Source organism: Salvelinus fontinalis, unplaced genomic scaffold (genome assembly GCF_029448725.1).
Source record: "Salvelinus fontinalis isolate EN_2023a unplaced genomic scaffold, ASM2944872v1 scaffold_0272, whole genome shotgun sequence".
In the NCBI taxonomy this organism is placed as follows: Eukaryota; Metazoa; Chordata; class Actinopteri; order Salmoniformes; family Salmonidae; genus Salvelinus; species Salvelinus fontinalis.
In genome coordinates, this window is record NW_026600481.1 from 37,924 (window position 1) to 61,081 (window position 23,158).

The following is a 23,158-nucleotide window of genomic DNA, read 5'->3' on the forward strand; positions in this document are numbered from 1 at the left end:
TCATCTACCTGCTACAGGTAATCTACATATATTCAATTGCTGTTTCTCTGACATATACCAGCCGGCATATTTTTGATAGTAGTCGATGATAGCCTACAGACTACGGATATGGGATACATCACATCCTGGCAGAAACCGATGTTCGTATCACTAACTGGACCAGTAGTGAAGATATCTATGTCTGAATTTGACAAATCCAACATTTGGAAATGAAGTTAATTTCATGTGTTTGCTCCGGTGGTTGGGCTTCTTAGTTTTTTCAGGAATATGGCATCGGGACCAGGTTTCAGTGATGAAAAGAATGAGACATTGTGGGAGAGGTACAGTAACTTCTTATAAGTAATGGTTGGACACGTCATTGTCTATAACTATATCATCAAAGTGATTTGATTAGTGTTGTCGTCTGAAAATGTAATTAATTCAACGTCAACATGAGAAATAACACCCTAATAAAGCTTTGACTTTTGTACTGTACATTTTACATTGACTTTTGACAGTGGGCTAACCACTCCCTCAGTGCACTATATTTGAGTTTATTCATAAAACCAGGAAACGGCCGAGTGGCACGTTCTGACCTCAGTTCCTTTTTAATGTCTTTGTGTTAGGTTGGTCAGGGCGTGAGTTGGGCTGGGTAGTCTATGTTCTTTTATCTATGTTGTTTTATTTCTATGTGTTTGGCCTGGCATGGTTCTCAATCAGAGGCAGGTATCGTTCGTTGTCTCTGATTGAGAATCTTACTTAGGTAGCCTGTTTTCCCCATGTTGGTTGTGGGTGTTTATTTTCTGTGTAGTGTCTGTTCACCTTGCAGAACTGTTTCGTTTTCTCCTCGTTGTTATTTTGTGTAGTGTTCAGTTTTACGATTAAAATGATGACGAACACTTACCGCGCTGCATTTGGGTCCTCCTCTCCTTCCACCAACGAAAGCCGTTACACAGAGAGGTGTGTCATTCAGAGAAATTGACTCCCTGCACAGAAGCACGTATCATTGAGCAATACATTACACCATACAAGGATGAAGGAAAATGACTCACAACCAGGCGATTATATTCTATTGACATACAGTAATACGAAGACAGTGAGGACATGTTGAACCAAAAGCAAATCTGCTTTATAGAACACGGGCCCAGAAGTTTAGGAGGTAGTCAAATAAATGACTGGTCTTCCCTAAATATTCTTGTATGATTGATTTTCTTAGTGAAAGCACTTTCTATGTACATAACCCACACCTGGATGGGATGAAAGATGACTTTCTCTACCACTTTAACCTGGGGACCTCCACACACAACCTGCCTGCCATGTTTGGGGACGTCAAAGTAAGATTACTGATTGATTCATTAGGCTACTAGCTAGATTGCATCAGTAAATGGACATTCATAACATCTTATTTCCTGCATTCAATATGGTCAGCTTTTCTGTATTCATCACACATTGGTCTTATTTCCCAGATACAGATTAAGCCTAGTCCTGGACTAAAAAAAAACCTTTCAATGGACATTCACCATAGAACATGTGTTTTAATCCAGGACTAGGTTTAATGTATTGTTGTCTCTACCTTCTTGCCCTTTGTGCTGTTGTCTGTGCCCAATAATTGTTTGTACCATGTTTTGTGCTGCTATCATGATGCTACCATGTTGTTGTCATGTTGTGTTGCTGGGTTCAGGAAAGCATCTGGGTTCAGGAAAGCAGCCCTGTATTTCTTTTAACTTTTTGTATTCATTCCCAGGACGTTAACATTTACATGGTCTGTTCTTATGTTCATGTCTCAGTTTGTGTGTGTTGGGGGCAGTCCCTGGAGAATGAAGTCCTTCATAGAGTACATTGCTGGAGAGCTGAGTCTGGAGGACCCCAAGGCTGAGTACCCCAACATCTGTGCAGGAACTGACCGCTATGCCATGTACAAGATTGGCCCCGTGCTGTCCGTCAGCGTACGTGAAGAAATAAAATACCACTCGCCATTTCAATCACTTCTGATTTATTATAGTGTCACTAGATGTTAGTAGGTTTAACACGGGTTTCAATCACTTGTAGTTTATTATAGTGTCACTAGAGTCACTAGATGTTAGTAGGTTTAACACGGGTTTCAATCACTTGTAGTTTATTATAGAGTCACTAGATGTTAGTAGGTTTAACACGGGTTTCAATCACTTGTAGTTTATTATAGAGTCACTAGATGTTAGTAAGTTTAACACGGGTTTCAATCACTTGTAGTTTATTATAGAGTCACTAGATGTTAGTAAGTTTAACACGGGTTTCAATCACTTGTAGTTTATTATAGAGTCACTAGATGTTAGTAAGTTTAACACGGGTTTCAATCACTTGTAGTTTATTATAGAGTCACTAGATGTTAGTAAGTTTAACACGGGTTTCAATCACTTGTAGTTTATTATAGTGTCACTAGAGTCACTAGATGTTAGTAGGTTTAACACGGGTTTCAATCACTTGTAGTTTATTATAGAGTCACTAGAGTCACTAGATGTTAGTAGGTTTAACACGGGTTTCAATCACTTGTAGTTTATTATAGAGTCACTAGATGTTAGTAAGTTTAACACGGGTTTCAATCACTTGTAGTTTATTATAGAGTCACTAGATGTTAGTAAGTTTAACACGGGTTTCAATCACTTGTAGTTTATTATAGTGTCACTAGAGTCACTAGATGTTAGTAGGTTTAACATGGGTTTCAATCACTTGTAGTTTATTATAGAGTCACTAGATGTTAGTAAGTTTAACACGGGTTTCAATCACTTGTAGTTTATTATAGAGTCACTAGATGTTAGTAAGTTTAACACGGGTTTCAATCACTTGTAGTTTATTATAGAGTCACTAGAGTCACTAGATGTTAGTAGGTTTAACATGGGTTTCAATCACTTGTAGTTTATTATAGTGTCACTAGATGTTAGTAGGTTTAACACGGGTTTCAATCACTTGTAGTTTATTATAGAGTCACTAGAGTCACTAGATGTTAGTAGGTTTAACATGGGTTTCAATCACTTGTAGTTTATTATAGAGTCACTAGATGTTAGTAAGTTTAACACGGGTTTCAATCACTTGTAGTTTATTATAGTGTCACTAGATGTTAGTAGGTTTAACACGGGTTTCAATCACTTGTAGTTTATTATAGAGTCACTAGAGTCACTAGATGTTAGTAGGTTTAACATGGGTTTCAATCACTTGTAGTTTATTATAGAGTCACTAGATGTTAGTCGGTTTAACACGGGTTTCAATCACTTGTAGTTTATTATAGAGTCACTAGATGTTAGTAAGTTTAACACGGGTTTCAATCACTTGTAGTTTATTATAGAGTCACTAGATGTTAGTAAGTTTAACACGGGTTTCAATCACTTGTAGTTTATTATAGAGTCACTAGATGTTAGTAAGTTTAACACGGGTTTCAATCACTTGTAGTTTATTATAGTGTCACTAGAGTCACTAGATGTTAGTAGGTTTAACACGGGTTTCAATCACTTGTAGTTTATTATAGAGTCACTAGATGTTAGTAGGTTTAACACGGGTTTCAATCACTTGTAGTTTATTATAGAGTCACTAGATGTTAGTAAGTTTAACACGGGTTGCGTCTCAAATGGTACTCTATATTGCACTACTTTGGACAAGGGCTCTGGACAAAGGCCGTCACGAGGTAATATGCTGCTATTTGGGACGCACTCACGATGTTGCACCTTTGGGTGGAATTGTAATCGATGTCCTGGGTTTGAAATGTAATATAAAGTAATAGAGAAGGTTTCTTTGTCAAATAAATGGACGTGTTAGTGTAGCAGTGTGTTCTGCCGAACAGAATGAATTGAGTGGCTTAATCAGTGTCGTCCTTCTAACGCAACCGCGTTGCCATGAACTAGTGCAGACAAGGTCGCCATGCTATCTGACGTGAGACTGTGGTGGTGTAATGTGGTACATCTATGACATCACGTGTCTCTCTCTCTTTGTTTTTCAGCATGGCATAGGTATCCCCTCCATCGCCATCATGTTACACGAGCTCATCAAGCTCCTCCACCATGCTCGCTGCACTGATGTTACCATCATTCGCATTGGGACCTCCGGTGGATTAGGTAGGCCTAGAGAGTTTATTTAGACGTTTTCTGTCTGGTTGTACTTCTCAAGTGCTTTGGATATGATTGAATTCCTTTCTGATTAACCACAGCACATCTGAATCCCACTGTAGTCAAACTAGTAATAACACTAATATGGGGTGTTTAAATCAATCAATCAATTAAAGTCCTTTGATTCATCTAAATATGTGTCCCAAACGGCACCCTATTCTCTATATATTTATTTATTTAACCAGGCAAGTCAGCTAATTCTTATTCACAATCACGGCCTACCCCAGCTCTCTGGGACTCCCAATCACAGCCAGATATGATGCAGCCTGGATTCGAACCAGGGACTGCAGTGATGCCTCTTGCACTGAGATGCAGTGCCTTAGACCGCTGCGCAACTCAGGAACTCTAAAGTAGTGTACTTTATAGGGAATAGGGTGCCATTTGGGACACAGGCCTAAAACAAGCCATATTTGCTGTACATTGTCCATCCACTCTGTTCCCCTTTCTCTCTCCAGGCCTCGATCCTGGCACGGTTGTTGTCACCAAGAAGTCAGTAGACGCCACCTTCCTGCCCAGGCTGGAGCAGGTCATCCTGGGGAATACTGTGGTGCGCAGCACGGACCTGCACCAAGGTCTGGCTGAAGAGCTGCTCCAGTGTAGCAAGGACCTGGGTCAATTTGAGACGGTCATCGGAAACACTATGTGCACAATGGATTTCTATGAAGGTGTCGGTTTTTATACGCTACTTCACTTTTCTGCTTGTTGTCTGCCAATCTGTCTTTAAAAATAAAATAATTATGCTGTGTTAACATGATACCCGGTCTGTCTGTGCTCCTGTCAACTCCATTGCCGTCATTGTAAAGCCCAACATGTTAGGCATGACAATGAGTGAGTTGGCATGATGGCACAAACAGACTGGCACTCAGGTTATATTGATGTGCCCTACTAGAGTTACTGTGTGTAGCTAGCTGGTATTTTGTGTGTCCAGGACAAGCGCGCCTGGATGGGGCCTTCTGCTCCTACACAGAGAAGGAGAAGCAGGACTACCTGACCAAGGCCTATGAGTCTGGGGTTCGTAACATCGAGATGGAGTCTTCTGTGTTTGCTGCCATGTGTCAACTCAGCGGTCTGAAAGGTACACCACTGGTGTAGTTGTAGCTGTCCATGATGACTGTACAAGCCATATTAACAGCATACCACTGCTGGCTTGCTTCTGAAGCTAAGCAGGGTTGGTCCTGGTCAGACCCTGGATGGGAGACCAGATGCTGCTGGAAGTGGTGTTGGAGGGCCAGTAGGAGGCACTCTTTCCTCTGGTCTAAAAAATATCCCAATGCCCCAGGGCAGTGATTGGGGACACTGTCCTGTATAGGGTGACGTCTTTCGGATGGGACGTTAAACGGGTGTCCTGACTCTCTGAGGTCATTAAAGATCCCATGGCACTTATCGTAAGAGTAGGGGTGTTAACCCCGGTGTCCTGGCTAAATTCCCAATCTGGCCCTCAAACCATCATGGTCACCTAATAATCCCCAGTTTACAATTGGCTCATTCATCCCCCTCCTCTCCCCTGTAACTATTCCCCAGGTCGTTGCTGCAAATGAGAACGTGTTCTCAGTCAACTTACCTGGTAAAATAACGGTTAAATAAATAAATAAATTCACAAACATAAAGCTTTTTTAAATAAAGAAACAAAACCTTTGACTTTGTATGCGTTAAAGATGTAAAAAAATGCATATGTATTTGAATAGATGTATTAAATATATGTGTTTTACATCATATTCATTCACTTGAAGGTCCTAATGTTGAATCTTTTGGTAGTATCAAAGTTCAGTATTGTGTTGCTGGTAAATAAATAGTTGTGTTGTCATGCCAACTCCCTGTCTCATGTTTGAGGAGTTGACATGATACTGTAGCAGACTGGCCTCAGGACTAGTAAATAATCAATCTCTGTCCTCTGTCTCTGTGTCCCTCTGAAGCGGCCGTGGTGTGTGTGACGCTATTGGACCGTCAGAAAGGTGACCAGCTGAACAGCTCTCATGAAGTTCTCCACAGCTACCAACAACGTCCTCAGATACTGGTCGGTCACCTGATCAAGAAGATGCTCAAAGCCTCAGCCTCTAGCAAAAGCTAGGCTCTTGCATTTTAGCATTCTGATATTATGTGACTTATGAAAGGCCTCTTGTCCAGAGAGTACACAAAACATGAAGATCACTTTCCTAATATTGAGTTACCCCCCCCCCCCCACAACTTTGCAGTTCTTGACAAACAACGGTGCTCCAGGCACCTACTACCATGACCCGTTCAAAGGCACGTTTGTCTTGCCCATTCACCTTCTGAATGGCACACATAGACAATCCATGTCTCAATTGTCTTTATGTTTAAAAATCCTTCTTTAACCCGTCTCTTCCACCTCATCTACACTGATTGAAGTGGATTTAACATGTGACATCAATAAGGGATCATAGCTTTCACCTGGATTCACCTGTTCAGTCTGTCATGGAAAGAGCAGGTGTTCTTAATGTTTTGTATACTCGGTGTAAGTGTAGTCGAGGGCAGCACTGTCCTTCATTCCATATAGCCTGGCTGCTTTCACTATGTATTTTCGCAATCATTCTCAATAGCAATCATTCTCAGTAGCAATCATTCTCAATAGCAATCATTCTCAATAGCAATCATTGACCGTATAGAAGACAATATATATCTACCGTATCTATTGTTTCTGGGTTGTAGCTAAGTGTAACCAAATTAGTATAGTAATCATGAGAAACATCAAACACACCTCTTACTTGACACCACCTCTGTTTTTATACCAAATAAACCAATGCTGGGTGAAGTAAAGTAACTTGTTCCAGAAGTTGTTGCTTTGTGTAGAAACATTAGAAAATATATTATACACAGTTTGTTTTTGAAACTCCTTGATCTTTTTTTTAACCCCAAGCCTTTAACATGAATTGTTTTGTTTGAATTCACCAGTATGTATACTTTAGTTTTATATGCTGTAGCTATGGTAACGAGCAAGTTATGAATATTAAAGATAAGACTTCTCTGCACATCTTTAGCTACTTTGAACACTGCATTGTACTGTACTATCAAATGTTGCTCTGAAACCATCATCATACATTCAGCGTGTTGTCCTGTTACTGAGAAAATATGTAACTGAGGTCTTTTAATGTCACCTAATGAGTAATAAAACCACAAATACTGTTAATATTTCAGTGTGATTAAAATGGGTTTCTGTCATCAACATTAGGAAGCAGCTAGTGGGGATCCTTAATAAATACAGATACAGAAGCCGTCCCTGTAGGGGAGGTTTCCCGGACACACATTAAACCAGGACCTGGACGTAAAAGCAAGATCAGTGTAGACTCTCCATTGAAACTATCTTTATAGTCCAGGACTAGCTGTGTCCGGGAAACTGGCCCATAGGACTTGGGATTTCTGTCATGCATATTTCAGTTGATTGACATTGATCATTGATTGACTCATGCCCCTAGCAGCATTGCCTTGTCTCATTGATAAATGCACTAATTCTCTATACCAACATTGTGATGATGCTCCATGTTTCCTCTTTTTTGCTGTGTCTGAAGCCATTTACAAAGTCTGGTAGCCTTTAGCATACGTGAGCTAGGGGCACGTTCAAGTGGGACCTGCGAATGTGTTTAGGTCATGAATGAGTTCCATAGGTTTATATATCGTAATATGCACTCTATATACAAAAGTATGTGGACAGCCCATCAAATTAGTGGATTCGACTTCCAGCCACACCTGTTGCTGACAGGTGTATATGATCGAGCACAAAGCCATGCAATCTCCATAGACAAACTTTGGCAGTAGAATGGCCTTATTGAAGAGCTCAGTGACTTTCAATGTGGCACCGTCATAAGATGCCACCTTTCCAACAAGTCAGTTTGTCAAATTGTTGCCCTGATAGAGCTAGCCTGGTCAGCTGTTCAGTAAGTGCTGTTATTGTGAATTGGAATCGTCTAGGAGCAACAACGGCTCAGCCGCAAAGTGGTAGGACCCACAAGCGCACAGAACGGGAACGCCAAGTGCCGATGCACGTTGAGCGTAAGAATTCTCTGTCCTTGGTTGCAACACTCACTACCGAATTCCAAACTGTCTCTGGAAGCAACATCAGGACAAGAACTGTTCGTCGGGAGCTTCATGAAATGGGTTTCCATGGCCGAGCAGCCGCACACAAGCCTAAGATCACCATGTGTAATGCACGACCTCACTAATGCCCTTGTGGCTAAATGGAAGCAAGTCCCCGCAGCAATGTTCCAACATCTAGTGGAAAGTCTTCTCAGAAGAGTGTAGGCTGTTATAGCAGCAAAGGGGGACCAACTCCATATTAAAGCCCATGATTTTGGAATGAGATGTTCGACCAGCAGGTGTCAGCATACTTTTGGTCATGTAGTGTATTTGTAAGTATTTAAACTTTTCAAATAGAATACTTTATACGTTTTTCCTCAAAATGTACCTCTGTAACATTTTACTGTAGGCTATTCCTACAGTACCACTATGCCTATTCTATTGCTGTGGATGGAATGTCTGATCTCGACGAGAGATGCGCGTCAAAGGACGGAGGGTGGCCAAGCAATCTGCTCGTGCGCAGAGACGCTCATAATTCAACCGCTCCCATCTTCCAGCTCGCTCCGCACCTCTCATCCTGATCTCAGCCCCCGGTCTTGTCTTTTTCGCTGACTCAGTGCCTTAAAACAACATTTTCGCCCCTCTGACCATAGCCGCAACACCCGTAGACAGCCATGGCCAAAACTGCAATTGGTAAGGATGCGAGTACGATTTTTCAGCATGGATAATTGTTAGAGTTTGTTATAGGGATGGAGGCTGAGATCTGTGCGGACACCTGCATCATCCTCATTATTTTATTACAGTATTTGGGCCCATAGAGACGGCAGACAAAAACTGCTCTTACAGATTGGACATTTTATGGATGTTATGATTTTATATCAAGTGTAAGATTTATTCTGGTTAAGATGTTGGCGCGATTGTTTTTTTCTTATTTATAGCGGTTTTATTTACAACGCTGCACCTACTGCTGGTGATACGGCGGAGGCTCTAGTAGAAGCATAATGCAGAGAGACCCCACCCAATACGCCGGTCTGACTACCATTTCAACACAGTCTGACAGGCTGAGATATAATTCCTTCATTCATTTATGTACTTTTATGAGTATACTCTTATAACGGTTATATCGCTTGTTTGAGCTCGAATTTGAAGGGAATCAATTTTAGGTGAATGAAAGGGGCATGCTGACAATGCATTGAATTCAGTGGTTCATTTGTTGGGCTACAATAGTTAGTCATGTATTTGTTTGTCTGATGACATCATTTGTCTGATGTGGATTTAGGATCATTTGGCAGTTTTGTGCGTTTTATATTACAGTAAATGTGGGTTACATTTAAGATATTAAACAAAAAGTATAAATGAATATGGGCCTTGTCATCAATATCAGCCATGATATGCCAATGCAAAACAATATGGCCTAGAGTATTTTGTTTTAGTGAAGGATTCTACACTGAATTAAACGGTTATATGTCAATATAACACACAACGAAGGGGGAGAGAAAAACAGTGTTGCTTTATGTCTTGTTTGACATTTTTCTGAGTTGTTTCTCAGTGGAACTGTAAAAGTGACTGACTATCAAAAAGAGTTGATTCTCTGTTCTGTCTAGTCTGGCAATAGAATAGCCAACACTTAAAAGTCATAGGCCTACTTCCTCTGATCTCTGTTTTACCTAGAAATATTTGCTCCTGGGTTTCCATAGTGCGGGAATGTATTTCATGTTCAGTAGGGCCTTCATTCTATTATGGAATGGAAATGGATTCATGCAGTTCCATTGTATCTCAGTGATTCTGATGACATGTGGCAGCAGGCTGTGTTGAGTAGTGGGCCATGTCATGCAGCTGTAGCAGGCCACCAGACAGCAGGCTGTGTTGAGTAGTGGGCCATGTCATGCAGCTGTAGCAGGCCACCAGACAGCAGGCTGTGTTGAGTAGTGGGCCATGTCATGCAGCTGTAGCAGGCCACCAGACAGCAGGCTGTGTTGAGCAGTGGGCCATGGCATGCAGGTGTAGCAGGCTGCCAGACAGCAGGCTGTGTTGAGCAGTGAGCCATGACACGCAGGTGTAGCAGGCTGCCAGACAGCAGGCTGTGTTGAGCAGTGGGCCATGTCACGCAGGTGTAGCAGGCCGCCAGACAGCAGGCTGTGTTGAGCAGTGGGCCATGGCACGCAGGTGTAGCAGGCTGCCAGACAGCAGGCTGTGTTGAGCAGTGGGCCATGGCACGCAGGTGTAGCAGGCCGCCAGACAGCAGGCTGGGATAGTGGCCAGCCCTGCAGCAATGGGCCGCTCCACACGCTGCTGGCATTTGCAGCAGTTGGCTAATCAGTATTGACAATCTGCCGTCCTCTTTGGACAGAGCTCTCTCTCTCTCTCTCTCTCTGATGCTGTACCTTAGTGAAGTCAGGGCTACTGGTACCTAATACAGCAGGGTGATAGTAATACAGTAGGTATTTATTTTGGTGTTGGTGTTGAGAGACTTTGTGCCATATGGTGCCCTGATCCAAAGTGGTGCCCTATAAAGCGAGTAGGGTGCCATTTTGAATTTGGACACAGCCTGTCTCTTCTAAATCCCTCCATCACTATTGAAGTGACGACTTCCTCGTAATAATGACGATTAAAACTCTATTAAGATAGAGTAGCATCTAGCCTTTAGCTAATGCTCATTAGCTTACTGTTATCAGATCATGATACAATTCATTAGTAGCGCTCAAGTTCAACAAAAATTCATGATCAGTTATGGGCTGCTCTGGCAAGGCTTTTTATTATGTTATTTAACCTTTATTTAACCAGGCAAGTCAGTTAAGAACAAACTCTTATTTACAATGACGGCCTAGGAACAGTGGGTTAACTTCCTTGTTCAGGGGCAGAACCACAGATTTTTACCTTGTCAGCTTGGGTATTCGATCTAGCAACCTTTCAGGCTAGCTCAACGCTCTAACCACTAGGCTACCTGCCGCCCCAACCACTACCCACTAGGCTACCTACCTGCCGCTTTAATACTGTCAGCGTGAAGCAAGTCTGTATGAATGTTCTGTATGAGCCGCTCCGGCTCAGACAAGGCTTTAATACTGTCAGCGGGAAGCAAGTCTGTATGAATGTTCTGTATGAGCCGCTCCGGCTCAGACAAGGCTTTAATACTGTCGGTGTGAAGCAAGCCTGTATGAATGTTCTGTATGAGCCGCTCCGGCTCGGACAAGGCTTTAATACTGTCGGTGTGAACCAAATCTGTATGTTCTGTATGAGCCGCTCCAGCTCGGACAAGGCTTTAATACTGTCGGTGTGAAGCAAGCCTGTATGAATGTTCTGTATGAGCCGCTCCGGCTCGGACAAGGCTTTAATACTGTCGGTGTGAACCAAATCTGTCATGTTCTGTATGAGCCGCTCCAGCTCGGACAAGGCTTTAATTCTGTCGGTGTGAAGCAAGTCTGTATGAATGTTCTGTATGAGCCGCTCCAGCTCGGACAAGGCTTTAATTCTGTCGGTGTGAAGCAAGTCTGTATGAATGTTCTGTATGAGCCGCTCCAGCTCGGACAAGGCTTTAATTCTGTCGGTGTGAAGCAAGTCTGTATGAATGTTCTGTATGAGCCGCTCCAGCTCGGACAAGGCTTTAATTCTGTCGGTGTGAAGCAAGTCTGTATGAATGCTCTTTTTTCCACAGTCAATAAACAGCATAATGACAATGTTATCTCCTATAGGTGCCATTATAGTGTCTGACTTTGGTTGTGTCAAAAATGGCACCCTGTTCCCTATAGTGTTTTACTTTTGCACTATATAGAGAATAGTGTGATAAAGCACTATATAGAGAATAGTGTGATAAAGCACTATATAGAGAATAGTATGATAAAGCACTATATAGAGAATAGTATGATAAAGCACTATATAGAGAATAGTGTGATAAAGCACTATATAGAGAATAGTATGATAAAGCACTATATAGAGAATAGTATGATAAAGCACTATATAGAGAATAGTGTGATAAAGCACTATATAGAGAATAGGGTGATAAAGCACTATATAGAGAATAGTGTGATAAAGCACTATATAGGGAATAGGGTGATAAAGCACTATATAGAGAATAGTGTGATAAAGCACTATATAGGGAATAGTGTGATAAAGCACTATATAGAGAATAGTGAAATAAAGCACTATATAGAGAATAGTGTGATAAAGCACTATATAGAGAATAGTGTGCTAAAGCACTATATAGAGAATAGTGTGATAAAGCACTATATGGAGAATAGTGAAATAAAGCACTATATAGAGAATAGTGTGATAAAGCACTATATAGGGAATAGGGGGCCATTTTGGACTCCTCCACGTAGCAGTGTTAACCGTCTGGTGTGCTTGTATTCCCTCAGCATACAAAGAGAAGATGAAGGAGCTGTCTGTTTTCTCCCTCATCTGCTCCTGCTTCTATCCAGAGGCACGCAACAAGCTGGTCGTCTGTGAGTTCGAAGGTAAGAACCAGGTCACACGAGAGGTAAGAACCAATCAGGACAGGAAAGTTACTACAGATATTGCAGGACTTTCCTCTTGAAATCAGACATGTCTGTGGTAAGGACAACTTGGTTGCTGATTATCTCCCAAGGGTGGGCAGTTTATACGTTTTGCGTTTAGCCAGTTTGTTGCCCTGGCTCACAATTTGTTTTGAGTATTGTCTTGGTTGAGCTCGTTCCAAGGGGACGAGAGTTATAGAAGCGTACGTGAGTTTTTCAAAAACTCAAAAATTATAAGAAAAATAAAAAGAGGAAAATGAAGATTGTAAAATAAAAAAATTATATATATATATATAATACCAGTCAGACGTTTGACACACCTACTCATTCAAGGGTTTTTCAACAGGACAATGACCCAATACACCTCCAGGTAACCTCAAAGGTAAAGGGTGTCTACTTTGAAGAATCTTAAATATAATATATATTTTGATTTATTTAACACTTTTGTGGTTACTCCATGATTCCATATGTGTTATTTCATAATTTTGATGTCTTCACTATTATTCTACAATGTAGAAAATAGTAAAAAATAAAGAAGAACCCTGGAATGAGGAGGTGTGTCCAAACTTATAGATGGTATAGATGGTACTGTACTGGTACTGTATAGATGGTACTGTATAGATGGTACTGTACTGGTACTGTAGAGATGGTACTGTATAGATGGTACTGTACTGGTACTGTATATATGGTACTGTACTGGTACTGTACTGGTACTGTATAGATGGTACTGTACTGGTACTGTATAGATGGTACTGTATAGATGGTACTGTACTGGTACTGTATAGATGGTACTGTATAGATGGTACTGTACTGGTATAGATGGTACTGTATAGATGGTACTGTATAGATGGTACTGTACTGGTACTGTATAGACATGGAGTGTTAACTCCTTTAGTTGGCGCTCCCTGTTTTGATTTCTAGACAAAAATAATCCTTTAATTGCTTTTATTTTGCTCCTCCTTTTTGGTTTGCTTCCTGTCTTTAAGTTTGGTGTTAGTTTTTCTTTTGTTTGCCTCTTCTTGGGTGAATTTAGTGGGTCTCATGGTGGGTATCTTTTCTGTTCCAGTTGTTGTTGCTAGTCACCTTCCAGTGGACACCCCCATGAGTGTCTTTCAGAACCCCTCCTTAAACCCCACCTGTTTTGTTTTGCTTGTTGGTCAGGGACTCTTTGTTCCCCCTTTTGTTTGAGCGACATTTTTGGTGTCTTTGCTGGGGAACGTAACACAACACTTTTTAATTCCAATGCGTCATCTTTCAGATCAAGTCAAAGCATTGTAGTCTGAATTTCACTGTAGTTGACCTGATGCCATTTCAGGTCAATCCAGGAGCTGTGCCCTTTATTGTATTTGTGGATATTTATTTATTGTTTTGGATGTCCTCCTGAATTGAAGAACATGACTTTAATGTCCAAAGTACATGGATGTCCAACAGAGAACTGTCTCATGCTTAATTCCAACCCCTCAGAAAAACATACACAAGACACATATGAAATGAAGTGGTTTCACATGCACGTATCTTCCCATATCTTTTGGACATGTCCTAAATTACAACTCTCCTGGACAAACATAATCTCTAAACTCAAAGACATGTTTAAAGTGGACATCCAAATAACATAACGTATCTCGGAATTTCTCCACAAGCACTCAACAATACTGACAAACTGCTCTCTAAAATCGTTTTAGCCGTGAGTAAGAATGCAATAGGAAGACACTGGCTATCACCTCAATTACCAACCATCCTGAACACAGAAGACCAGAACCCAGAAGACCAGACCCCAAAACACAGAAGACCAGACCCCAGAAGACCAGACCCCAGAAGACCAGACCCCAGAAGACCAGAACCCAGAAGACCAAAACCCAGAACTTAGAAGACCAGAACCCAGAAGACCAGAACCCAGAAGACCAGAACCCAGAAGACCAGACCCCAGAATACCAGACCACAGAAAAAAATTATAAACTTTTTCACTTGTTTTCAGACATGGAGGTGAAGCCAATCAACAAGCGGGCGTCGGGCCAAGCCTTTGAGGTGATTCTGAAGCCCCCCTCCCCGGTGTCAGATGTGGCCCACAGCATCGCTTCGCCCCCCAAGAGGGAGGTGTCCCTAGAGGACATCCAGAAGAAATTGGAGGCAGCTGAGGACCGGAGGAGGGTGAGTAGTAGAACTATAGAACTAGAATGATAAAACTAAGAAAAAAGATCCCAAAAGTGATCTTCGGCTGTCCCCGTAGTAGAACCCTTTTTGGTTCCGTGGTTCTACCTGCAACCAAAATGTCTGTTGTCCGATAGCACCTTTTTTCCCTTAGAGTGTATATACTTATAGATCTTTGAGTAGGCAATCCCAGGGCAAAGCATGTTGATATAATAATTAATATCCATATAATTAGAATCAACAGAACAGCTGTCCCATTCAAGTTCATATTCCGTGGTGAATGGATCGGCGGCCATATTGAATGTACCCTTCAAATTACTGTGGTCGGAGGTGCTTTGACCATTCTAGTGATGCCAACTCTATGGTGACATCCATGGTCTCTCTGTGGTCCAGTCCCAGGAGGCCCAGGTGCTGAGGGCCCTGGCAGAGAAGAGGGAGCATGAGAGGGATGTGCTGCTCAAGGCCATGGAAGAGAACAACAACTTCAGCAAAATGGCAGAAGAGAAGCTGACCATGAAGATGGAGCAAATCAAGGAGAACCGGGAGGCCCACCTGGCAGCCATGATGGAACGCCTGCAGGAGAAGGTGAGAGAAGACTGGCCAGTAGTACTGTAGCAGTAGTAATGGAGTAGTAGTAGTAGTAGTAGCAGTAGTAATGGAGTAGTAGTAGTAGTAGTAGTAGTAGTAGTAGTAGTAGTAGTAATGGAGTAGTAGTAGTCGTAGTAGTAGCAGTAGTAATGGAGTAGTAGTAGTAGTAGTAGTAGTAGTAGTAGTAGTAGTAGTAGTAGTAGTAGTAATGGAGTAGTAGTAGTAGTAATGGAGTAGTAGTAGTAATAATGGAGTAGTAGTAGTAACAGTAGTAGCGTTAGTAGTAGTAGTACTACTGTAGTAGTAGTAGTAGTAGTATTCATGGAGTAGTAGTAGTAGTAGTAGTAGTAGTAGTGTAGTAGTAGTAGTACTACTGTAGTAGTAGTAGTAGTAGTAGTAGTAATGTGGTGGTAGTAGTAGTAGAAGTAGTAATGGAGTAGTAGTAGTAATGGAGTAGTAGTAGTAGAAGTAGTAATGTAGTAGTAGTAGTGGTAATGGAGTAGTAGTGGTAGTAGTAGTAATATAGTAGTAGTAGTAGTAATGTAGTGGTATAAGTAGTAATGGAGTAGTAGTAGTAGTGGTGGTAGTAGTAGTAGTAATGTAGTAGTAGTAGTAGTGGTAGCAGTACTGTAGTAGTAGTAGTAGTAGTAGTAGTACTACTACTACTAGTAGTAGTAGTAGTAGTAGTAGTAGTAGTGTGGTAGTAGTGTGGTAGTAGTAGTAGTAGTAGTAGTAATGTAGTAGTAGTATAGTAGTCATAATAGTAGTAGTAGTACTGTAGTAGTATCGATGGAGTAGTAGAAGTAGTAGAAGTAGTAGTAGTAGTAGTAGTAGTAGTAGTAGTAGTAGTAGTAGTAGTAGTAGTAGTAGTGTAGAGACAATCCACCTCTTTCTTATAGAAGTCCAGTTCAGTAGCGGTGAGCTCCCTTCTCCTACTGTAGAGCATTAGAGAGGTGTAGGACTTCTCATCCTCATCCCATCTCTCCAGGGTCAGGAGGCAGTCTGAGCATGTTGTAAGGAGAACCTCAGTAACAGGGATGGGGATCACTGAGCTCCTTGTGTTATTGTCATGCAGAGTAAAGTTAGAGTTGATCCTGGAGCGTCAGAGTCCTCTGATCCGGAATACTGAAGCCATAGAAGTCTACGACATTGAACGGCACAAAGTCCTTTATCCAGGCACTGTGTAATAATGTATTCAGTATTAGCTACCAGTAGTAGTAGTAGTATGAGTACTGTAGTAATAGTAGAACTGTATTAGTACTACTGTCGTAATAGTAATACTGTAGTAGTACTTTTATAGCACTGGCAGTAGCAGTTCTGTAGTAGTTGCAGTAGTATTAGTAGTAGTAATAATAGTAGTAGTAGTAATACTGTAGTAGTAGTAGTAGTAGTAGTAGTAGTAGTAGTAGTAGTAGTAGTAGTAGTATTGAAGTAGTAGTAGTACTGTAGTAGTACCAGTACTACTGTGGTAGGAGTAGTAGTAGTAGTAGTAGTAGTGGTAGTAGTAGTACTACTATTGTCGTAGTAGTAGTAGTACTGTCATAGTAGTAGTAGTATTAGTAGTAGTACTATTGAAGTAGTAGTAGTAGTACTGTAGTAGTTGTAGTGGTAGTAGTAGTAGTAGTAGTAGTAGTAGTAGTGGTGGTATTAGTACTGTAGTGGTAGTAGAAGTAGTAGTAGTAATAGTAGTAGTTGTAGTGGTAGTACTGTAGTAGTAGTAGTAATACTGTAGTAGTAGTAGAAGTAGTAGTAGTAATACTAGTAGTACTGTAGTAGTAGTAGTAGTAGTAGTAGTAGTAGTAGTAGTAGTAGTAGTAATAGTAGTAGTGGTAGTAGTAGTAGTACTGCAGTAGTAGTAGTAGTTCTGTGGTATTAGTAGTAATGGTGTAGTAGTAATGGTGTAGCAGGGTTGTAACGTAATAGTAATGTAAGATGGAGCAGATCAAGGAGAACCGCCAGGCCAACCTGGCAGCCATGATGGAACGCCTGCAGAAGAAGGTGTGATCTAGAATTAGAACGATAGAACTACAATTATAATAGAGTCTTCATTCTAAGAGACCACTAGGGGTCATCCTGACTGCATATGCTATAGCTCTACTTCCTGTCCAGTGTGGATGTTAACTTCGTCCTCTCTATCTGTGGTGTCTGTGTCCTGTGTTTCAGGAGAGACATGCAGCCGTGGTGCGCAGGAACAAAGAGCTGAGGGAAGAGCTGACAGCGTGAGCCCCACCTCTCCCCAATGTCCACCAACCACGTCCCTCCACCCAGCCGCCCAACCCCTGGAAACTCCACAGCAGACACCAAGACCTGGAGGGTGGAGGACTTCACTACCACCACACTGCACCACCCACCCGACCCCTCCACACACACACACACACACACACACACACACACACACACACACACACACACACACACACACACACACACACACACACACACACACACACACACACACACACACACACACACACACACACACACACACACACACACACACAATCAGTATTAACAGTATTTTTAATTGGATAATTAATGATTTACTTTTTTTGGAAGGGGAAAAAATGAACAACATGAAAACATGGGTATTATTTTGTAAATACTTCATTTTTGTATCTATCTTGATGGGTAGGCTAGGCTGATTGAGCGCAAACCAGTGTATCAAATGTACTGCGTTGTACAATTTCAAATGTTTAATTTGTTATCTAATTATTTATTGGTTCTTGAAATTTGAATCTACAATAATTTTTTTTGTGAAAGTCTTTTTTGGTGTTGTGAGTTGGTTGTTAGCTGACGTTTGCATTGTTTTCTGATCATGTCAGTTTCTGTGTCTTTGTGAAGAATGTTAACAGGTAGTGAACTCAGACTCCTGACAGCGCATCCCATTTGATCACCTCACACACATCCACACACACGCACACACACACATCCACACACATGCACACGCACACATCCACACACACGCACACACACACGCACACACATTCACACACACACGCACACACACATCCACACACACACATCCACACACATGCACACACTCACACACACACACACATCCACACACACACAAACATTTGCACACACGCTATGAACGCACATTAACAATCTGCCAAACTCTCGGCTTAAAATGTCCACATGTCCTCAAATGATCTTGAGGTAGCTGGAACAAGAGAGGTGATTGGTCCTCTTTAACAATTTGTCTCCAGAGGGATCAACTGTTTATCACTTCCTCCAGACTGACCCCTGACTATATACTATGGCAGCCTGTTCCCTATAAAGTGCACTACTGTTGACCAGAGTAGTGCAGTAAAAAGGGTATAGTGTTCCATTTGGGATGCAAGCCAGGTGATTAACTTTAGTTTACTCTAGTCTGATATGTCCACTGAATCTGGAGACTTGAATGTTATGACATCATAGAGCCACCATACATGACATCCTGGCCAGTAGAATGTTCTAAAGCCCCCTTTCCTTTATCTTGATAGACTGACACGACACACGTGTTCACTCTAAGTCTACATGTGTGTGTTTGTGTGTGTGTGTGTGTTTCAAGTGAGGTGTCATATCATCAGCGTCCTCTCTCTGGTAGTTCCATAGACAGAGAATGGATGCTCCACATTCAGCACACAAAAATGACTCTTTTTAGATATGTCACAACGATCTGCCTGCATCCTCCACAAGCTGACTATTACAGTACAAGTGTTCTGCCTCCATGTGTCTCAAGCTTCGCTGAATAAAGCTTTGGGGTTCTGTCAACATGGCATGTACCATCTCATTATTTTCTGTGCTAAAGTCAAGGAAACATGTAAACTGCCAAATAAAAGAACCAATGACCTAAACATATTGAGTAGTTGATGTTTTAGGAATGACTGTCCTGCTGTCGACAAGAGACGTTGAGTTGGCTACTGTAAGTGATGTCAGTAGAACAAGGTTCCCCAAACTCGGCGCTGGGGACTCTAAGGGGTGCACCTTTTGATTCTTGCCCAAGCACTACACAGCTGATTCAAATAATCAACCAATCATCCAGTTTTGATGATTTGAATCAGCTGTGTAGTGCTAGGGGAAAAACTGAACGTTCCCTTGGGGGCCCCAGGACCCAGTTTGAGAAACCCTGAAGTAGACTATCACCCATTATATTTCCTTTTCTTTTTAAATGCTCCCGATTGTAGCTGATTATTGGGACAAACAAAACAATGTAAATCACATTTGTCTTAATCTGGATTTATTGTGTTGAATGTAGAGCAACACGAGCAGAGTGGAGTTTGGTCCCACATCAAGGCATCAGACACTGTTTACAGGCTTGCTGGGTTAGGTACTGTAACCCTGGGTTACTGTAGAATACATGGTGGGCAGAAACCAATCAGGGAGGAGGAGGCAACTACTCATCAAACACAAAAAACATTGAAAATGCCTAATAAACATAATTCTTTAATTCGTTAAAAATATTTCTGAGTATTCTTGGAATCTCTGAAATAAAATTAACTGCATTCTCAAATTCCTTTGCAATTTTATCTTCTAAGAGTGGAGTTGCTTGGGAACAGAGATCTTTCTGTGGATCCATGAACATCGCTGGTGGCAGACTGAGACAATCCACCTGTTTCTTATAGAAGTCCAGTTCAGTAGCGGTGAGCTCCCTTCTCCTACTGTAGAGCGTTAGAGAGGTGTAGGACTTCTCATCCTCAACCCGTCTCTCCAGGGTCAGGAGGCAGTCTGAGCATGTTGTCAGGAGAACCTCAGTAACAGGGATGGGGGTCACTGAGCTCCATTGGCTGTTGTCATGCAGAGTAAAGTTAGAGTTGATCCTGTAGCATCTGAATCGAAAAGCATTTTGATGCGGAATACTGATGCCAAAGAACTGGGCGATGTCAAGAATGTTGTTCTGGGTACCGACCGGCACAGAGACCTCTATCCAGGCACTGTGTAATAAGGTATACAGTATTTGTTCCCAGAAAGGACCATCTGAACTCTCAGCAATATACACCCACTTCCCCAGAGTCTGCAAGATGGAAAGGCAGATAGACAATAACTGGGTCAGCTGACACAAACAACCCTGTCTCCCTAACCATGGGTGGACAGACAGACGACGGACAGGCAGACGTATGGACAGACAGATGGAGTGACAGACAGATGACAGACAGACAGACAGACAGACAGACGGACGGACGGACAGACGGACGGACGGACGGATGGACGGACAGGCGGACAGGTGGATGGACAGACAGACAGACAGGCGGACAGACAGGCGGACAGAAAGACAAACAAACAGACAGACAGACGGACCGACGGACCGACCGACCGTTCGACAGACGGACAGGCAGACAGGTGGATGGACAGACAGACAGACAGACAGGCGGACAGACAGGCAGACAGAAAGACAAACAAACAGACAGACAGACAGACAGACAGACAGACAGACAGACGGACAGGTGGATGGACAGACAGACAGGCGGACAAAAAGACAAACAAACAGACAGACAGACAGACAGACAGACAGACAGTACAGTTCAGTAGATAGTACCTGAGAGACACTGCTCAGCTCCAGTGGTCTCAGGAGATCCTCACAGGTTAAAGGGGCCGCCTGGGAGCCACTCACTGAGAGAAGGCCCAGGACAACAGTGACACACACAGCCAGCAACATATCTCAATATGTCTCACTCACTATAATGAATCTTCCTGTGTCTCTGTACAGTAAGTCTGTCTCACTCACTATAATGAATCTCCCTGTGTCTCTGTACAGTAAGTCTGTCTCACTCACTATAATGAATCTCCCTGTGTCTCTGTACAGTAAGTCTGTCTCACTCACTATAATGAATCTCCCTGTGTCTCTGTACAGTAAGTCTGTCTCACTCTGCCTGTTGATGTTTCAGTGATGCCAAGGATAGTTCCCGTCTTTATATGATCTAATGTTTGCTCTCCTCTACCTTTCATGGTACATCAGATCAGATGTCAGGGACATTTACTGTTTGTACTGTCTGGCAGAGGAGGCTGGTATGAGGATCTATAGGAGGACGAGCTCATTGTAATGGCTGGAATGGAATAATTGGAACGGTATCAAACACATCAGGCATATGGAAACCATGTTTGACTCCGTTCCATTTGACTACATTCCAGCCAATACAATGAGGCCGTCCTCCTATAGCTCCTCCCTGCTCTGCTGTCTGGGTTCACAGTTCCACCACTGTTGCTAAATCTAAACAAGACAAAGTCCCACTCCTAATCTCTTGTGGACAGACTACATAACATAAAATTAGTTTCTGACGCAATTATGCACCATTTTAGTTGTGAGTTTCTGAAATCAAATCACATGATTTATTTGTTACATGTGCTGAATGCACCAGGTGTAGTTGTATTATAGTGAAATGCTCACTTACAAGCCCTGAACCAACAATGCAGTTTAAGAAAAGTAAGTGTTAAGTAAAAAATAGATGAATAAAAAAGTATATTAAAGAGCAGCAGTGAAATAACAACAGCGAGACTATATACAGGGGGTACCGGTACAGAGTCAATGTGGAGGCTATATACAGGGTGTTACGGTACAGAGTCAATGTGGAGGCTATATACAGGGTGTTACGGTACAGAGTCAATGTGGAGGCTATATACAGGGTGTACCGGTACAGAGTCAATGTGGAGGCTATATACAGGGGGTACCGGTACAGAGTCAATGTGGAGGCTATATACAGGGGGTACCGGTACAGAGTCAATGTGGAGGCTATATACATGGGGTACCGGTACAGAGTCAATGTGGAGGCTATATACAGGGGGTACCGGTACAGAGTCAATGTGGAGGCTATATACAGGGGGTACCGGTACAGAGTCAATGTGGAGGCTATATACAGGGGGTACCGGTACAGAGTCAATGTGGAGGCTATATACAGGGTGTACCGGTACAGAGTCAATGTGGAGGCTATATACAGGGGGTACCGGTACAGAGTCAATGTGGAGGCTATATACAGGGGGTACCGGTACAGAGTCAATGTGGAGGCTATATACAGGGGGTACCGGTACAGAGTCAATGTGGAGGCTATATACAGGGGGTACCGGTACAGAGTCAATGTGGAGGCTATATACAGGGGGTACCGGTACAGAGTCAATGTGGAGGCTATATACAGGGGGTACCGGTACAGAGTCAATGTGGAGGCTATATACAGGGGGTACCGGTACAGAGTCAATGTGGAGGCTATATACAGGGGGTACCGGTACAGAGTCAATGTGGAGGCTATATACAGGGTGTACCGGTACAGAGTCAATGTGGAGGCTATATACAGGGGGTACCGGTACAGAGTCAATGTGGAGGCTATATACAGGGGGTACCGGTACAGAGTCAATGTGGAGGCTATATACATGGGGTACCGGTACAGAGTCAATGTGGAGGCTATATACATGGGGTACCGGTACAGAGTCAATGTGGAGGCTATATACAGGGGGTACCGGTACAGAGTCAATGTGGAGGCTATATACAGGGGGTACCGGTACAGAGTCAATGTGGAGGCTATATACATGGGGTACCGGTACAGAGTCAATGTGTAGGCTATATACAGGGGGTACCGGTACAGAGTCAATGTGGAGGCTATATACAGGGGGTACCGGTACAGAGTCAATGTGGAGGCTATATACAGGGTGTACCGGTACAGAGTCAATGTGGAGGCTATATACAGGGGGTACCAGTACAGAGTCAATGTGGAGGCTATATACAGGGGGTACCGGTACAGAGTCAATGTGGAGGCTATATACAGGGTGTTACGGTACAGAGTCAATGTGGAGGCTATATACAGGGTGTACCGGTACAGAGTC

The 23,158-nt window shown here is 42.4% G+C and overlaps 4 protein-coding genes across 4 annotated transcripts; 3 read left to right on the forward strand and 1 right to left on the reverse strand.

The window, feature by feature from the left end:
• The first annotated feature begins 868 nt into the window (after positions 1–868).
• Positions 869–2,027, forward strand: LOC129845300 (uridine phosphorylase 1-like). Its single transcript, XM_055913182.1, has 3 exons — positions 869–939; positions 1,196–1,313; positions 1,767–2,027. Exons 1-3 carry the CDS (start codon positions 869–871, stop codon positions 1,995–1,997), a joined length of 420 nt encoding a protein of 139 aa, XP_055769157.1. The 3' UTR covers positions 1,998–2,027.
• Positions 2,028–3,600: 1,573 nt separating this feature from the next.
• On the forward strand, positions 3,601–7,262 carry LOC129845304 (uridine phosphorylase 1-like). Its single transcript, XM_055913187.1, has 4 exons — positions 3,601–4,061; positions 4,568–4,777; positions 5,041–5,187; positions 6,026–7,262. The coding sequence occupies exons 1-4, from the start codon at positions 3,899–3,901 to the stop codon at positions 6,178–6,180; spliced, it is 675 nt and encodes a 224-aa protein (XP_055769162.1). The 5' UTR covers positions 3,601–3,898; the 3' UTR covers positions 6,181–7,262.
• Positions 7,263–8,654: 1,392 nt separating this feature from the next.
• LOC129845312 (stathmin-2-like) lies at positions 8,655–19,206 on the forward strand. The gene is made up of 5 exons (XM_055913197.1): positions 8,655–8,834; positions 12,494–12,592; positions 14,607–14,779; positions 15,173–15,364; positions 17,531–19,206. Exons 1-5 carry the CDS (start codon positions 8,816–8,818, stop codon positions 17,588–17,590), a joined length of 543 nt encoding a protein of 180 aa, XP_055769172.1. The 5' UTR covers positions 8,655–8,815; the 3' UTR covers positions 17,591–19,206.
• Positions 19,207–19,572: 366 nt separating this feature from the next.
• LOC129845311 (uncharacterized) lies at positions 19,573–21,074 on the reverse strand. Its single transcript, XM_055913196.1, has 2 exons — positions 20,886–21,074; positions 19,573–20,363 (listed from the first exon to the last, which is right to left on the reverse strand). The coding sequence occupies exons 1-2, from the start codon at positions 21,003–21,005 to the stop codon at positions 19,779–19,781; spliced, it is 705 nt and encodes a 234-aa protein (XP_055769171.1). The 5' UTR covers positions 21,006–21,074; the 3' UTR covers positions 19,573–19,778.
• Between the last annotated feature and the right edge of the window lie 2,084 nt (positions 21,075–23,158).

Bases quoted from the DNA above. Each gene is read 5' to 3' on its own strand.
- LOC129845300 (XM_055913182.1), top strand. From the start codon at position 869: ATGACGAACACTTACCGCGCTGCATTTGGGTCCTCCTCTCCTTCCACC. The intron at 940-1,195 runs GTGTGTCATTCA...TGATTTTCTTAG, and splicing joins GAAAGCCGTTACACAGAGAG to TGAAAGCACTTTCTATGTAC. The intron at 1,314-1,766 runs GTAAGATTACTG...TTCATGTCTCAG, and splicing joins CCATGTTTGGGGACGTCAAA to TTTGTGTGTGTTGGGGGCAG.
- LOC129845304 (XM_055913187.1), top strand. From the start codon at position 3,899: ATGTGGTACATCTATGACATCACGTGTCTCTCTCTCTTTGTTTTTCAG. The intron at 4,778-5,040 runs GTGTCGGTTTTT...TTGTGTGTCCAG, and splicing joins CACAATGGATTTCTATGAAG to GACAAGCGCGCCTGGATGGG. The intron at 5,188-6,025 runs GTACACCACTGG...GTCCCTCTGAAG, and splicing joins TCAACTCAGCGGTCTGAAAG to CGGCCGTGGTGTGTGTGACG.
- LOC129845312 (XM_055913197.1), top strand. The intron at 14,780-15,172 runs GTGAGTAGTAGA...TCTGTGGTCCAG, and splicing joins CAGCTGAGGACCGGAGGAGG to TCCCAGGAGGCCCAGGTGCT. The intron at 15,365-17,530 runs GTGAGAGAAGAC...CCTGTGTTTCAG, and splicing joins TGGAACGCCTGCAGGAGAAG to GAGAGACATGCAGCCGTGGT.
- LOC129845311 (XM_055913196.1), bottom strand. From the start codon at position 21,005: ATGTTGCTGGCTGTGTGTGTCACTGTTGTCCTGGGCCTTCTCTCAGTG. The intron at 20,364-20,885 runs GTACTATCTACT...TCCATCTTGCAG, and splicing joins AGCTGAGCAGTGTCTCTCAG to ACTCTGGGGAAGTGGGTGTA.